The following is a 16,509-nucleotide window of genomic DNA, read 5'->3' as shown; positions in this document are numbered from 1 at the left end:
TATAGGCCCTGCGCCATTCGACGCCCGGTCAGACCATCCCCAATTGGAAGATAAGCCCATTGCCCGTTTGATAATGACCGCCCCGTGATCTAGTCCAATTGGCTCGAGCCCATCGTCCAACTCGCGCTTATCGCAAGGGTATTCAGCCCCGACTGTAACCGTGAGAGGAAGGTGGAAAACGAGACTTTTACTTTCCTTCGTAAGCCAGTAGAGGGCGTTCTTGAGAAGAATGTGGATCTAACCCCGCGTTTTGAGGCAGAGGCGTGGCGTTGTGGTTGACGGGAGGAAGCAAGCATGTGTGCCACCTTGTGACCCTGAGGAGAATAGTGACAGGTTCGGAGTAGCCAGGGAGGGATTAGGATTAATGCATCAGGTGTTGAAAACAAGAATCACTATTTCTGGAATGTTAATCGAAAGATGCATGGTGATAATCTCAACATGATAAGGGGTAGGGCCTTTTGCCAAGTCGAACAAGGTAATTGATAACGCTTAGCACGCTACGACTGATAATGCTTCATCCACCTTGCTGATTGTACTCCGTACCATAATCTACCATTACGGGTCGTCTGGGGTCATCCGTCGGGGCTCCCGTTGATAAGAAGGTTGCCTCCACATCCCAGTACGAGGTCCTCCGACCGAGGATACCACGCGGGCACGCCAGACGGGGAAACAACAGCCCGTCAAGCATCAATTCGCCAGGGGGCCATGGGGCAATCTGAGGCTTGAGTGTTGACATACAGTACGGAGTACTCATACGCAAAAAGGTAAGGGATGTCCGTCTTACGCGGCATCGGAGCTTATCAGCCACCAATGGCGAGAACGAACAGCCACTCGCTATAATGAGCCCAAACCCGATTTAGATCTGAGGCGTTCTAGAAGGAAATTAAAGCCGACCAGATCTACTGTGGTGATGAACCAATCAGGTTGCTAATCTAATTAAGCTTTCTTGGGAACCTTGTTTCTTCCGAGTGGTTTTTATGGGAAACAATCAATTTAGGGGTACGTACCGAGGACATATCTGGGTGATAAAAACCTTCTTCAAGTTTAACAACCGGACCTGAACAATCCAAACAAGAAAACAATCAACACTGGTAGGAATTCAATTCAATTCAAATCCCCACAACAAGTCGGATCAGAACCATTATGTTGCGAAGAATTAACAATCTTACCCAGTCACGCCACAATGAAAACCGAAATCCGTTGAAATCCGCATCGAAAAATACCCGCAGCTATCCGGTTTCTTGAAGCATCGAGTCAGATGTGGTCAGTTGCAGGGCAATTGGCAACGGTTAATCATCAAGCGATTACCTAGGTTGATCCGAAATGACGAAGAGCATATGCATAGAAACCTTTTGTTCATCCGAGAAGGTGGAGATGCTCGAAATAAGCTTCTTGCCGCGATCATAGCCCCTGAGAACTAAAGCGACCACTCCACGGCCTAAAGGAGTTCCCAAAAGCGCCTTATACTCGCAAGTACTAATCTGCCACTCTCGCTGAACAGAGTCAGGCCACCTGAGGCCAGTCTTCACTGAATAAATCTCCTCGCTGATCAGACGTTCAACAATCTCGTTCGTGATATCCACGCGGAATACATACTTCAACGGAGCGGTCTCATATTGTTTATAGACCGCAAGAGCGACGTCGGACCAGTGTGGACCCATGAAGCGGGAACTGAGCTGAGATACGATTACACCCGGACCGACTTGAATGATATAGTCGCTATAATCGCTCTCGGCATTTTCCTTGACCAACTTGAAAAGTGACACGGTTTTGTAGATTGGCTCTGTCGAAATACCAAGTTGTTTCGCAACTGGCAGGATAGACCAAGGCAGGGGGGTCAAAGGGGCTATCGCTGGTTTCCAACCCTGAGTGCTAAGAGGTGGATCACCCTTCCATCCGACCCTTTCAATGGTCCACCCTGTTTTCACGAAATCCTGGGGTGCCCAGGGAGTGTAACCAGAGAATTCAATTACTCTTGCCTTGGTATCGTTTGACTCTCCCGGGGAAAAAGTGAAGCATTTCTGCAAAGCCGCACCTTCTTTCTCCAACTCACCGTATTGGACCTTTCGGAAGCGAGAACCCCTCTTTCCTGAGTTACCAACCTCGGGGGACCTGATAAGTTTGTTGAACACCATTATGCTGTACTGAGTAAAGATGAGTAACTAACTGGTAGAAAGACTTTGAGGTAGGGGTATGCAGTAGAGAGCAGAAGACCTTGTAATCTGATATGGTGCACACATCGCGAGAAACGAAGTCCTTATATGGGAAATAAGGCCATGATGCCTATTTATAAACCTTGAATAGACATCAATAGGATTGTTTTTGTCAAATACGACGAAAGAGTACTCGAAATAGTGCATTCTATCCATAAACAATGGGTTCAAACAAAGAGGCTTTACAGTGTACAAGCACAGAACAAAGAACGTTGAATGACTTGGCCTTTGTGATATATGGATAGAGACTACTGCTAACATAATTCGCATTGTGCTACTACATTCTCATTATTACAATTGAATTGAAGACTTCAAATGAACCATGCTGAATGTAAATAGTCTCATCTTGGAGGTGGAATATCATTGACAAACTCTGGGTACGTCATTATGCCTGCATTAGGGCCAATGGTGTTGAACAGCAATAAAGTTGAATGCGACCAAGAACTCCCTTTCAACAATTGACAGACATACAACCATATCGATGACAAGAGATTTGCAGAAAGATTCCGATTACTTCGATATTACAAATAACGTTGGTTCCAAGTTGGAGTCTTGGAGACACTTAGGTCCTTCAGATCCTTCAGGGGCAAACTAAGTTGTTTAGAACTAAATAAGACCATGATTAAGTTTGAAGGCACACAAAAAGCCGCAGCAAAGTCAAAACTAGATAAGGAAGGATTTTAGGTAATGTAGCCTTATTCTGGACTGGACTCTAATTTACCTCAAAATTTAACTACCTCTAGTCAAATTTAAAATCTTTCTAAGCCCATCCGGCGAAACTATTACATAATGATATGCTTAGCCTTATCGAAGACATTCCTGTAGCCTAAAATTGGTACAATCAATAACTCTTTAGACTTGTACATCGCCGATCGGGATCCCCAACCGACGAGTCCCCATGAAAAGTGAAAGGTGTTTGCAGGATGGCCTATGGCCAGTGGGATAGATGAATGGGAGAATGCAGAGTCACTTGCAGATTAAAATATTTCCGTCGGTAATGAACTTGTGATTAGAATAACCTGTCCACATCGGTTTTTCTGGAGAAGATAGAGGATATAAAGGTTCGAGAGATTGTGAGCACTGAGATGTGTAGAAGCAACAATCTATCTGAAGGAATCCTATACACAGAGTCACGTGGCAAATTCATCACATGATCTAGTAAACACTGTTTTCTCACAAAATGATACCCTAGTTAACTAGCTACGTCTTCGGTTGGTTGATATTTCCATTGAGCCATGATGCGACCGGTGGTGGATGGTAATTGAGGCTCAACACGTTAGCCAACCACAACTCGTCTCTCACCAGTGAGGCTGTGACAAGCATCACATGATAAGAGACTGCGTAATGCATATGAGGGGATGCTGGCGTCTGACAGCCCATATAAAATTTGCGTGATAAGTTACGAGACCACCTCTTATAGATAAGTCAAAGGTGCCAAAATGACAGCAGAACAGGTTCTTGCGACAGCCGAGCTCCTCGAATTCATTCTACTCCACCTAGACTTACGAACTTCTCACCGGCGCCCAACGAACTTGTCGACCTTCGAATTCTTTCATCCGAGACTCAACTTCTCTGCAGAAATATCTTTACTTCATACCAGATGAAAATGTATCCAAATCATGAAACCCTTTGTTGGCAGAACTTTTCCCAACGTTATTTTCCCTGGATGGCGCATCGCTAGCGAGATTTGGCTGTTTCAGTTTTGCGAATTGGGATATGATCAAGTACCCCGATAAGATAGCTGCCTATGATCGAAAAGAAGTGAGCTGGCGTCGTATGCTTATTCAGCAGCCTCCAATGTCGGGATTTGTCTTCTTTAACGTGGTGTCGGGGCGTCTGCAGTCGCAGAGCATCATCAAGGCAAGTTCCCGGCTATATTTCTAATTGAACATAGAAATGTGACTGACGCTCATTGCGAGCAGCCTAGAAAACTTGAATACGCTCGACTGTAGTCCGCATGGAAACGCTGTTCGAGTTCGTGGTCACTCGAGGACCCCTTCGCTATGGACAACAGATATGCCAGCGAGCGTTTTGGGCATGCTCACCATCAAAGGAATACCCTGCGTGGAGCCAAAATTCAGGCATTGCTGAACCCTTCAAGTAAGCGACTGCAAAATGTGATGTTGTGGTTTATCAGATATCTGTACGGGGTTATATGAGATACGAGCCATGCGTGACTGAGGACGAGAAGATGAGACGACTGATTCTCTCGTCTCATGCTGAGTTGAGTCAGGAGAGGGACCCGGAGACGTATGATGTTATCGATGTTGAGGAGGATCTCTGACAATTGAATGGCTTTTGGTCATTTGACCAGTAGTTCCTGAGAGCTAAGCTGTCAGAGGAGATTGATATACATCCGGCCAATCCACTGAAGTTCCTGCAAGCAAAGGTCATGTTTAGACTTGAGATGGCCAATCAGAGAAATCAGCCATACCATCACTTTTGTAGATTGTCATATCTCAAAACATATCTCCGTTCCTGGATAAAAGATCCTGTCGGACGGTCCGATCGCTTGACAGGGACATAGTTTGGTGATTGAAAGATGCTTCAGAAGAGGAAAATGCCCACGCGTCATAGGAAAAGGCCCTTGCCTAATTTGCCCTACAGACTAAGGTCTACCAAAGTGATCGGTAAATAGTCTGACCCCGAGCGGTAGCTGGACTGGGTACCCCATTGTGGACTTGAGACATCCTCATTGTTGCTATAGACGAGATTGTTGTGGTTGGCCGGAGAATGCCGAAGTGTTCGCTAGATTGCCTCTAAGTGTTCCTAACAAGCCTCTAGCCAGTCTCTAATTGGCTTTAAACATGGCTGGGTGGCTTTCATTGGTGTTCATAGATCCTGCCTGCCGTCTGAGTGTCCAACAGGCTTTTGCGAGGACAGCCCACATCTTTACTGCATTGGGATTACGGTTCCCGACTTTCTCTGAGTCTGTGCCACTTCCGGGCTGCTCTTTAATTATGCTATACAATGTGTTTTTGTGCTCGACGGGATCGAACTACCTGTGCGGGAGGCACTATGAGAGGGGTATCCCTATCATGCGAGCTTGGCTCTTTATTTCTCCATCTCTGGCCAAATTTCCCTTTGGATCATGTCCACTCCGCATTGTGCGAGGGACGTTGTGAATGGGTCTGGGGGTCGTCGCATTGACCCCAAAGCGGCCAAGCGGCCAAGCGAACGAAGTGGGGAAAAAGGCTGGGTTGGCGGGTGCTTAGCGAAAAGTCGCAAATGGCAAGTCGCAGTAGTTAACGAATGGCCTCGGTTATCGGTCGGTGACATTTAAAACCCTGTCCATCTCACTTTCCTCCCGATTCTCCCGATTCCCGAGAGAAGATATAACTGCACGTTTGAACAAGGGTCTTTGTGCAACTCCTTGAAGTCCCGTTGATCGCAGAATGTGTGGAGTCTAAACGCAACTTCCTGTTTTCCATCTCCACTTCCAGTTTGGTCATCCAAACGGAGCTCTCTACCTACTTTCTTAACGGGCGGCTCCGAAAATCCAATTCACCATGCATGTCGAAAATGGCCCTGAGACCAGCGATGATCTGGCTCTGGCCCGACTGGGCAAAAAGCAGGTGCTGAAGCGACGATTCAATTTCATGGCGATCGTCGGTTTCGCAATGGCCGAGTTGATCACCTGGGAGACTGTTCTCACCTTGTTCTCCCAGTCATTTGACAATGGTGGTCCTGCGGGCGCCTTCTATGGCTATATTATTGCCTGTTTGTCGACATTATCGACATATACAGTCATCGCAGAGCTGGCCTCAATGGCACCCATTGCCGGAGGGCAGTACTACTGGGTCTACATGCTCGCACCGATGCGTTGGAAGAAAGTCTGCAGCTACTTGATTGGCTGGCTGACCTCCCTTGCATGGATCGCTACGATCGCGACGGAGACGATATTCCTCGGTACGATGATCGAGGGTCTCATCACCTTGAACAACCCGGATTTTGCTCAGCAGCGTTGGCAGAACACCCTCCTGGCATGGGCCAGTGTTGCGGGAACCTTCTTCATCAATGTGGTAGTACCTCATATTCTCCCTCGTTTCGAAATTTTCATGTTGGTCTTGCATTTGGCAGGATTCATCGCGATCACTGCTGTGCTTTTGGCCATGTCACCCAAGAAATCGGCAGATTTTGTCTTCCACACCACGTTGAATGAAGGCAACTGGCCAACACAAGGAATTTCTTATTGTGTTGGCTTTATTGGCAATATTGCTACTTTTGTCGGAGCTGATGCCAGTGTGCATATGGCGGAAGAAGTTGCCAACGCCGCGGTAGTGATCCCCCAAGCGATCATTGCGGGCATGTCCATCAACAGCGCCCTCGGATTCTCGATGATGCTCACGGTTTTATTCTGCCTGGGCGATGTCGAGTCTGTGCTGAACACTGCTACAGGGTTCCCCTTTATTCAAATTTTCTACGACGTCACGCACTCGTATGCTGGCGCCTCGGTGATGACCGCCCTCATCATGGTACTGACTATGGCCTGTTCGACCGGTATCACGGCCACTGCATCTCGTATGACCTGGTCTTTTGCTCGAGACCAGGGCTTGCCCTTCTCCCACTATCTGAAGAAGGTGAACCATCGCACCAAAGTCCCCATCGTATCTGTTACTGTAGTCTGCGGTCTCGCATGTGCCCTGACGCTCATCTATATCGGATCCACCACTGCCTTTAACGATGTCATCTCCCTCACCGTGACTGGATTCTACGGCACCTATTTCCTCCCCAGCGCGTTCCTTCTCTACCATCGCATCAAAGGAAATGTACTGCCCCATGGCACTATGATGGACGGTCTCTCGGATTCTGCCGTCGCTGCCACCAGCGCCACTGCCAACTCTGCGGAGAAACCTGCTACCCCTGTGCGCCCCAAGAGCCTAATTGACAAGGAAACCCCCACTTCAGGCCCTTCACAGAGCCCCGAACGCAACATTCCTGAGAAAAAGGGCATTCAGCCCACTGAGTATGCCATCGCCCAGGCACCTCTGATCTGGGGCCCATGGAAGGTCCCTGGCATCCTCGGTACTATTAACAATGCGTACGCTTGCGTGTATATGTTATTCGTTATCTTCTGGAGTGTCTGGCCTCCAGAGACCCCTGTGGATTATACGACCATGAACTACAGTATCGTCGTGACAGGTGGCGTGCTGATCCTGAGTGGTATCTGGTACTTTGTCCGTGCTAGGAAAGAGTACTCGGGTCCTCTCATTGATGAGGAGGTTGCTGAGATTATGCACCTTGCCCCTGCAGCGATTGCTGCAACAGTTCCGAAGACTGACTAAATGCCGAAGTCAACACAGGTGCCCGTCGGCGAGAAAAAAAAACAAGGAGAGCAAAGAGGAAGAGGCGGAAGTATAGCATGGAGTTTAATGTGAAGACGAACATGGGATGAGAAATGTATCGATACCCCCAGGAACATACGTCATGTACCTAATTGAACATCCAAAAGGGAAACACGAAATTAAAAACATATTGAATTGTGATCGCGACGCTTTGGACCTCTAGTTCATCGACATATGCAAGACTTCGTTCGTCGCCAGGGCCTCCTCACTCATGCGCGAAGGACAATCAACGCATCGACCTGAGCGAATAATCTACCCATTTGACAAACATGTTCACAAGCTAAACCCTCTCACCCCCCACGAACACCCTTAGATCTAACAAGATCCTTCCCGATTAGTCGTTCAGCTTACAATAGGAAAGCAGCGCCCAGACGCTGAAGACGCGACCCACCAAGCGCCCGCCCAACCAGCACGCCGCAACGGAGCCTTCTTAGCGGTAAGCTGACCGTATCCCGGGCGATCTACAGGCCAAGGATTATGACAGACGGCGGAGCGTGGAGAAGTACTCGAATTTGGTTGGATCGTATCTTGCAGCCCCCGATTCATCTTCAGCCCAGGGATCTCAGCCCCCCGCGACACTACCCGGGTATATTTACTTTGTTGACTCTAATAAATAATAAATACGAACCATGGGCCCCATCAGCTGTCATCTTATCTGGACGACATTCATCGCGATATCCGGCCCAACATGGACTCCCACGAACGGAGGGAGGCCTCCGGGCCATTTGCGCAGCCGAAACAATTCGTGTTATGTTTTGATGGGACGGGGAATAAATTTGCGGGCGATGAGTCGGATACGAATCTCGTGAAGATTTATCGCGTAGGTAGTCACTAATATCCCTGACGGCTATTTCGACGCGACTGAACTCGCTCGCTTCAAATATATCTAGATGCTTGATCGCAGCCAAAGCCACCAATACCACTACTACCAACCCGGCATAGGGACATATGTGACATCACATTCACTAGGCAGCAAAGGACGAATCGAGCGCATCAAATCCTCATACAAAAAAGCCAAGGATGCAGCGCTGGGATCCTCGTTCGACGAACACGTTCTCGGCGGATACAAGTTCCTGATGCGATACTATGCCCCTGGCGACGACATTTGCTTCTTCGGTTTCAGTCGAGGCTCGTACACGGCACGTTTTCTCGCAGAGATGCTCGATTACATCGGTCTACTTCAGCCCGGGAATGAGGAACTGGTACGATTTGCATGGAAGACTTTTGCGAAATGGCAGCAGCAGAAAAGTGGCACAGAGCGGGATGATAAAGAGAGGCATAAGCTGTTTCGGTTCATGAAGGCGTTCCGGGAGACGTTTAGCAGGCCGGTGAGCCGGATTAAATTCATGGGACTGTTCGATACGGTGAACAGTGTGCCGATGTTTGAGAATGCTTGGATGGAGAGGAGCAAGTTTCCTTATACGGCGCAGACAACGGCTCGTGTTATTCGGCATGCTGTTTCGATTGATGAACGGCGAGCGAAGTTTCGGCAGGATTTGATATCTGAGGTTAGACCTGTTGCGCATGGTCATTTGCATTCACATCGATTGAGGCATTTGCTGTCAAGGGAGGATCATGAAAAGACCAAAGTCCCTGAGATTGTTTTGCCCGAAAATGATCATGATGCTGGGAGAGAAGGGCGTCGCAGGCCTGGATCTGGGAATGGGACAGACGAATTCAGATATCGTGCCCCGTCGTCGTCGCCAATGCGCAAAGGAAGTTCCGAATTACCCAGAACCAATGCCTATTTGTCTGAGCATCACTCAGTGAAGAGTGCAATCTTCAGAACATCCCTTCGAGTCCCAAGCCTAAACATTCCGGGCAACGGAGAAGAAGAGCAGGGCGAGCAGGATATCTCAGAAGTCTGGTTCCCAGGCCAACACGGCGATGTCGGAGGTGGTTGGAAACTCAACCCAGAAGATCCCTGGCCACTTAGCCATATACCGCTGGTATGGATGGTCAAAGAAGCGCAAGCTGCCGGACTGGAATTCGACCCCGAAAAACTAAAACGCTTCAATTGCTACGAGGAATACCCCAGCACAAGCGAGGCACTCAAAGAAACCATAGTACCCAACAGCCTCGCAGCACATAATCAAACCAACCCCCACCGACAAACCGACAAATTCAACGAAGCCCTTACCCATACCATGAACCAGGGCACTGCCCACGACTGTCTCACATACGGCGGCGGCCTTTCATTCTTCTCAACACTGTCATGGCGAATAATGGAGTACCTACCTTTCCGACGAATGGATCTCCAACCTGATGGAACGTGGAAGCCGATTCGCTGGCCTCTTCCATGCGGAGAAGTGCGTGATATCCCTGAAGGTGCACAGATTCACATCTCGGCCGTTCATAAGCTGCGAATTGACCCGAATTACCGACCGGGGAATTTGATAGTTGGAGGTGGTGGGCGTGGAGTTAAGCGTGCACCGGAGAAATATGGTATTGGGGAATGGGAGGTTTGTAAACATGAGGGCGATCTGGTGCGACAGACTTATATTCGGAAGAGTTCGAGGATTCCCGCAGAGTCGATTTGTCAGGATGATCATGCTGCGGATGTATAGGTGGCTGGCGAGGATGGGGTTTATCATTTGATGTGAACGATACTATACCATTGGAAGAAGTCAATGCCCCTGTAATCATTCTTCCACCAAAGGCAAACAATGTCTCGCCCCCACCCAGTTTTATTCCACGTCTAAAGGGAGCCGACGCAGAGGTGGGTCGATCTGCGCGAGGCTTGCAGCCCGTCGATGGACGATGTGGGCAAGACTCCACTGCTCTGTGGCACGCCTTGTTTCTCTATCACCCCGCCATCAAGTCCGTGGATATAGCTATCAAGCATTTTTATTTTCTAGTTGGCTTCGGCAAGTATTGGAGGCTAGAGGCTCTGGAAATGAGAATGATTGGTCGGTGGGAACCTGCGTGTAACGTGTAACTGCCGGTGTAGCACCGTCATGCACGATGATTTGCGTTCAGCCCAACAAGGAAATACTCAGATTGATACCGGGGTATTGATAGGCAGCTTTTTAGCTCCACTGAGTAACATCCTGTACACAGGTGGAACAATAATAGCCCCTCATCGCGAGAGGAAATTAATTCAATCAGAGGCGCTGACACCCCGCTTCTGGTTGATATCGGGGCCGGTCGCGGTCATGATCTGATCGGATTGAGGAAGCGGTTCCCGAACGCTCAAGGTAAACTGGTCTTAGAGGATCTCCCCGCAGTCATTGAAGAGGTTCAAGGCGCACAGGATCTGACAGCCGCTGGTATCGATACTGTGTCCTACGATTTCTTCAATCAGGTCCAACCTGTTCGAGGTAAATTTCCAATACCGCGTCTTTTGAGTTGTTCAACTGATCTTCGAAATCTCAGGCGCGAGGGTATATTATTTCAAGAACGTGCTTCACGACTCGTCCGATGAGAAAGCAGCCATTATATTCAATAACCTCAAGCCAGCTATGAAGCCGGGATTCTCCATGAAGCCGGGATTCTCCAAGATCATTGCGGAGGAGTACATTCTTCCCGACCAGAACGCTCGTTCTCTGCCTTGTATGACTGACATGGCAGTCATGGTCTTCTGTTCGGGTCTGGAGCGAACGCAGCTACGTTGGACTGATCTCATGACGTCTGTCGGCTTGCGAGTTGTCAAATTTTGGGTGCATGAAGGCGATGGACTGGGAATTGTTGAAGCTGAACTGCCTGAGGGCATTTGATAAACTGAAGTGAGGACAGAGCTCCAAAGCTCTAGTTTGAAACCAAGAATGAAATGAGTATTCTAAATGATCAAATAATCATCCTGATGCATTGAGTCGGCGTTGTGGGTCTACACCGGATTAGCGAAGCACGATAACCTGGGTATGCATGTTCTCTCACAAAATCCATCCAAGGAACATTACTATGATCATTTTCTGGCTGACGGGCTCTAGCTTCCCATACCTTTTCAAGCAATGACTGAGGTGCCGCCATGCCCATTTCAGCTCTTGCTTGAATTTCTGTAAGTCGCAAGAGGACATAATGACGCGAGTGAGGAGAGAGGCTATCGGCACCAGCTATGAATAGAGGCATCACGTTGATCTCTATTAGTGGGTTGGTTCCAGGGATATGTGCAAGGGAATCGAGGATCGCCGTGACCGATGTCTGTATGTGCATCGTCGATGCGGGTTCGGTGGGATCTAGAAGACGCCAAGCTCGTAAGATGCATGTATGACGAAAGGCCTCTGCAACGCATCGCCAGAGAGGATCTTCACTGGGAAAGAAGCACCGAGAGCTATCCCAGAGGTACATCTTTTGGATCAATGCTTGGACTTGCGTATGATACTCTTCAGTGCTCAGACGGCCACTTGAATGGGCTTTGGCATGCTCGAAAATTTCACCGATGATGAGAACTAGCTCCCGCGGGCAGCCATTCACTTCCTCGAATCTCAAATCACATAGTGATAGCAACTTTTGACGAAGCTCTTGAGTGAAGCACAATCGTTCAGGCACAGAAAATGCTCGGATAATGTCTAGCCTATAACGAACAACAGGATGAGACTAAGGCTTACCATGCGAAATAGAGAAAACTCACCAGATAAGATTGCCCAAGAAGAACACAGTCCTCTCATCTTTTATGGTCAAGTGCTGATCAAGCTTTAGCTGTGAACAAATGGACAGCGCGCCTGATATATGTGCGCCATGCGTCGACACGCCAGATTCCCGAATCTATGTGAAGGGCAGTCAGTCATACAGCATTGAATCCAAAGTTTCCTTCACTTACATCATGAAGCAGCAGGATCTGTATTGTTACAAACACGCCATCTCGCTCATCATCGCTGAAGCTTCCGGAGCAGACTTTTCTGATTCCTGCGCCTAGGGCAGTAATTGCCTTGACCCGATAATTCACAGCAGTCGTCTCATACAAGTGCTTATCAGATCTCAAATGACCCAAGTGGCATGCAGAGAGTCCAAGCACGGCATAAAGGAGGCCAATCTGTTCGTACGCCAGAGGCAGCACATAACGGCGATAGGGATTGTCCCTATTATCGGACTGCTGGGCAATCTGATGAGGGCAGATAATGTGATCGTCTGTATAAGCCTCAGTCAAAAAAATCCAAATGATAAATGACTACACAAGCAACTTACAGTGTTTCAGAAGTAATTTCGTTTCCTCCAAGCCGAGGACTGTCTTAATTTCCGACTGCTCATTCGGGGTCGAATTCTGGGATACAGGCTTCTGATGGGGAGAAGCACTCGATGAAATCCCACTTCGCTCGAACACAGTCTTTTTTGAGACATTCGATGATGAGGGGGAAGCTGAGGCGGATGCAGATGTAGATGCACCCTGTACATCAACCGGGGCATCTCGATCCTTCCACTTGCCACGGCTGGCGATCCCGCAGAAGCGAAACTTGTCTGGGTACCCACCGCATTGCAAACCCTTACTGATGCAGCGTTTACACATCGGCCGCCCACGATCACATCGACGGGACTTCTGACGACATGTCAGGCAGGCGGCTTCTAAGAGGAGGATACATGGTCAGGAAACCCGGTGAGGATAGCTGGAGGATGCAAGTGGTACGGACCGGAGGAGCGCATGTTCGGCTCTCAGTTATAACATGGCGTGGATTCTATCAAGATAACTTCTGCTTATTTGATTTTTCGGATACAACTGTGCTCGTTTGTCGTCCCCGCCTCTTACCAAACTGAGGATGCTGGCAATCTTATCGTGGCTTCAAATGTTGACACCTAAGGTATCAGTAGATTATGTAATCAAATATTGTAGTCGAACAAGATGAAAAAAAGAAAAAGATAAAAACATTCAACAGCCAGGATTCGCATGTGGTCACCCACCATACTACTAACTAGCCGGCGTGGCTTATGTGCAGTCAGGGTGAGATAAGGTGAGTGCGCAATAGACAGGGTGAGAATCAGGGTCTCTACGATGTACTCGACAACAGAACTCTCAGGACAGCAAATTTTTCGGGCTTCCCAAGGAAGTGAGAAGGATGATATACATTGAGCTGATGGGTAATCGACGTGTACATATCGAGTATGGATGGATGCCAGGTTCGCCTTTTGAGCCAAACCCTTTTTCAATCAAAGCCTCCCCGGCCCCTTTCTTCAACGCAAGCGATTTTTGTCAATGATCAACGGCCCGGTGAGGTACTGGCTGGCATCACATTATCTGCCAAGAAACCAATTCCTTTACCCAGAATGCTTGGATGGACCGATGCGTGGTGTACGCGGAAGAGAGATGGAAGAACAGCCGGGATCGGCTAACAAGCACACCGCCGGGTACAAAGCTCGAGGGTGTGGAGTGGTTAAGGTGTTGTCAACTTGGGCAAGTCGTTGAATTCACTTCGTTGCTAGGACCTAGATATGGCTAATACGGTGTTCTTTTAGCTACGAAGACGCTTTGCCAGTTCTGTACGGGACAAGTGTATTCATCCCACGCAGTAAAATTGACTCTTTGTTTATCGTTTTGAGAGTTTTGTCGCCTGGTTGTCTAAGCCTTCTCCAATCGATGGATGTACTATTCGAACTTTGAAGTGCCTTGAGCGAGCCACAGGAAGAGGTAAGAAGCAGCTGGACACCCGTCTACCCTGCATTCTTTGGAGTCTTTTGGCAATCTCTCTCCAACCTCCACTCATTACGACTGACAATTCGAATGCCCTCACTACAACATGAGACTGTTTCTCCCAGTGACATGACTGAATTTATGGCGCATTGGGACAGACTTGCTTCGAGTCGAACATGGAAAAGGCTACAACTTTGCGTTCCTGTCGACTGGTACCTAATTTTGCTAGAGCAGGCGGAAACTAAGAGTCGGTGGGAGCTCACCCAAACCTGGTGGCAAGACAGGATCATGAATTATTCTTGTGGCTTCTAAACATCTCAGACCGGCCGCCAGCCATACTAGCTAATAGTCGTTGCCGGAACTGGGGTCCCGCTGGTGATGGTGGTAATGGGCCTATATCACCCCTGTCTGGAAATTTCTCTCCCACATCACCCACACTCACCCAAAGATCAAATCCACCGCCATTTTAGGGCCCAGGGCGCATCGAGAATTGACCGCGTACTATAATGGGCTTAAGTACGGCTGAGCGGACGGGAAGCCCTGTTCTCCACACCCTATGGTCGTGGGTGCTAGGATGTCAGCCAAAAAAGAATATATGCATGCTTGACTCCCAATCATTGCCTACTAGGCTTCACCTTAGGTAGATTCATATCTTACTGCCCCATGTACCTTCCAAGGCTCACTTAGTGACTGAGTTTATATACCTGATCTAGGAGGTTCTTCAGTCCTGTATTCATCTTTTGGTATATAACTTCAAGATCCTACAGTATTTCGAATTGGTTTGCTCTGAGTCTCGTGGCGTTTCATACACCCGCAGCATCTGGTCTCTGTAGGCGGAAATCGGAAATTCAATATGCCCATTGCTACCCTTGACATTGTTTCTCCACGTAATGCATACTAGTTAATGCTGTTTTAATCTGCTCTGTTATTATAATGGATGCTTCGTGGAAACTGCCAGAGACCCTGTCATGTCACCATTGACTAGTCAGCTTAGTCCCCTTGTAGGAAATGGTGAGAAATGGGTTCACCAGTCAAACCAGACACAATTACATACCTTGCTATCATCCCTGCCCTGCAGTACAGAAAGTCCCGGATACTGTGGAGCAATCACACCCGACCCTCGTTTTCGGAGCTCGCTCAGGACTCGTGCCGACAATGCAACTTCAACCTCGAGACTATGATGTTTCTGAAACACAACCTCCTCGACTATGCCGAGAGACTTTTCCATAACATCAATCAAAGGCTCGATGGAATCACCTTCCGGTTCGCCAAAATCTAAAAAGGCGCCTACATCGTAGGAATCGATAGAGAAATAAAGCTTCCGTAGTGAAGGGAAACAATCTCTGATAGCAATTAGAACCGTTTCAAGTCCATGATATCCTAATAATGCGGTTTCAGGGTGATGATATGGCCAATTCTTTAGATAGAAGTACCCGCATAATTCCAGAGACCGGATGCGAGTGAGGTATTTTGATGGAAGAAGTACATCCAAGTTTTCTATCAGCATTCGATTGCGAATATGAAATGTGTTGGTCGAGTAAAGTACGTTAATACCCTCAGTATATCTAGTCATCGCGAAGTTAGGTCCATCTTGCAAAAAACGATGAGAAGACATCACAAACCCTAACCGGCAGCTGCGTAGCCAGCCCATCACACCAATATCCTCCGTAGACTTGTAGTTTGGATGGCCGAGGCAATTGTTTTCGAATGGAGACAGACTTGGATCGCGCATACAAATGCCGCTCCACCATCTCAAAGCTCGAGGCTCGCAGTCACTGAAAATCTTATCTTGTTCTCCATTGGGGTCCATGAGCCCGAAATGAAGAGTGTGGTTTCCGAATGCGAGAATGAGAATTTTCCACCGCAATTCTAGAGGCAGGCGATAGAAAGAGCTTTTCGCAACTGCTTCGTAGACTTCTGGCGATGAGGGATCGTAGCTTGTCTTGCTCGAGTCATCGTCCTGCAGTCTGGTCCGAAGCCATTTTAACTGCTCGAGGGACATATTTTTGTGTGAAAAACTCGAAGATCGGCTTTATCTTTTCAAGGTGAAGATTTCAAAGAGGATTGAAGCTTAGGATGAGCGAGTTGGGCGTTGACAATGGGGAATGGTCATCTTTTTCCGACTCAGCCTCAGCCACCTTTCCACCCCGCTCAAAGAGGCGTTTTGATTAGGCGTCACCTGTATCATCTGGTTATCGTTAGGTGAGGCTGACTTTGTACCTACACATAGCTGCAAATGATTTTATTCGAGGGTACCGATCTTGATATGCCTGCAGCCTGCAGCATCTATCTGCCTTGTCTCTGCATTGTTCAATGACGTGCTCCACAGAGATAAAGACCAACATTCCTGTGAAACTAGATGGGCACCGTTGAATTTAGTATATGATAGACA

At 48.2% G+C, this 16,509-nt stretch overlaps 6 protein-coding genes across 6 annotated transcripts; 3 read left to right on the top strand and 3 right to left on the bottom strand.

The window, feature by feature from the left end:
• Positions 1-1,304: 1,304 nt before the first annotated feature.
• Positions 1,305-2,135, bottom strand: N7473_010774 (uncharacterized protein; the record flags this gene model as incomplete). The annotated part of the gene is made up of 1 exon (XM_057156713.1): positions 1,305-2,135. One exon carries the CDS (start codon positions 2,133-2,135, stop codon positions 1,305-1,307), a length of 831 nt encoding a protein of 276 aa, XP_057005368.1.
• Positions 2,136-5,722: 3,587 nt separating this feature from the next.
• On the top strand, positions 5,723-7,498 carry N7473_010773 (uncharacterized protein; the record flags this gene model as incomplete). Its single annotated transcript, XM_057156712.1, has 1 exon — positions 5,723-7,498. One exon carries the CDS (start codon positions 5,723-5,725, stop codon positions 7,496-7,498), a length of 1,776 nt encoding a protein of 591 aa, XP_057005367.1.
• A 748-nt stretch (positions 7,499-8,246) lies between these two features.
• On the top strand, positions 8,247-10,125 carry N7473_010772 (T6SS phospholipase effector Tle1-like catalytic domain-containing protein; the record flags this gene model as incomplete). The annotated part of the gene is made up of 2 exons (XM_057156711.1): positions 8,247-8,378; positions 8,449-10,125. The coding sequence occupies 2 exons, from the start codon at positions 8,247-8,249 to the stop codon at positions 10,123-10,125; spliced, it is 1,809 nt and encodes a 602-aa protein (XP_057005366.1).
• Positions 10,126-11,019: 894 nt separating this feature from the next.
• Positions 11,020-11,274, top strand: N7473_010771 (uncharacterized protein; the record flags this gene model as incomplete). Its single annotated transcript, XM_057156710.1, has 1 exon — positions 11,020-11,274. The coding sequence occupies one exon, from the start codon at positions 11,020-11,022 to the stop codon at positions 11,272-11,274; it is 255 nt and encodes an 84-aa protein (XP_057005365.1).
• A 62-nt stretch (positions 11,275-11,336) lies between these two features.
• Positions 11,337-13,135, bottom strand: N7473_010770 (Zn(II)2Cys6 transcription factor; the record flags this gene model as incomplete). Its single annotated transcript, XM_057156709.1, has 6 exons — positions 11,337-11,384; positions 11,435-12,071; positions 12,129-12,262; positions 12,318-12,625; positions 12,683-13,057; positions 13,123-13,135. The coding sequence occupies 6 exons, from the start codon at positions 13,133-13,135 to the stop codon at positions 11,337-11,339; spliced, it is 1,515 nt and encodes a 504-aa protein (XP_057005364.1).
• Positions 13,136-15,083: 1,948 nt separating this feature from the next.
• On the bottom strand, positions 15,084-16,119 carry N7473_010769 (uncharacterized protein; the record flags this gene model as incomplete). Its single annotated transcript, XM_057156708.1, has 4 exons — positions 15,084-15,098; positions 15,172-15,460; positions 15,551-15,682; positions 15,740-16,119. The coding sequence occupies 4 exons, from the start codon at positions 16,117-16,119 to the stop codon at positions 15,084-15,086; spliced, it is 816 nt and encodes a 271-aa protein (XP_057005363.1).
• Between the last annotated feature and the right edge of the window lie 390 nt (positions 16,120-16,509).

This window comes from Penicillium subrubescens (assembly GCF_028828155.1).
Source record: "Penicillium subrubescens strain IBT 31985 chromosome Unknown utg000007l_segment0_segment0, whole genome shotgun sequence".
Taxonomy (NCBI): Eukaryota; Fungi; Ascomycota; class Eurotiomycetes; order Eurotiales; family Aspergillaceae; genus Penicillium; species Penicillium subrubescens.
The sequence above is the reverse complement of the archived record's forward strand: the minus strand, read 5'-3'. Positions and strand labels throughout refer to the sequence as shown.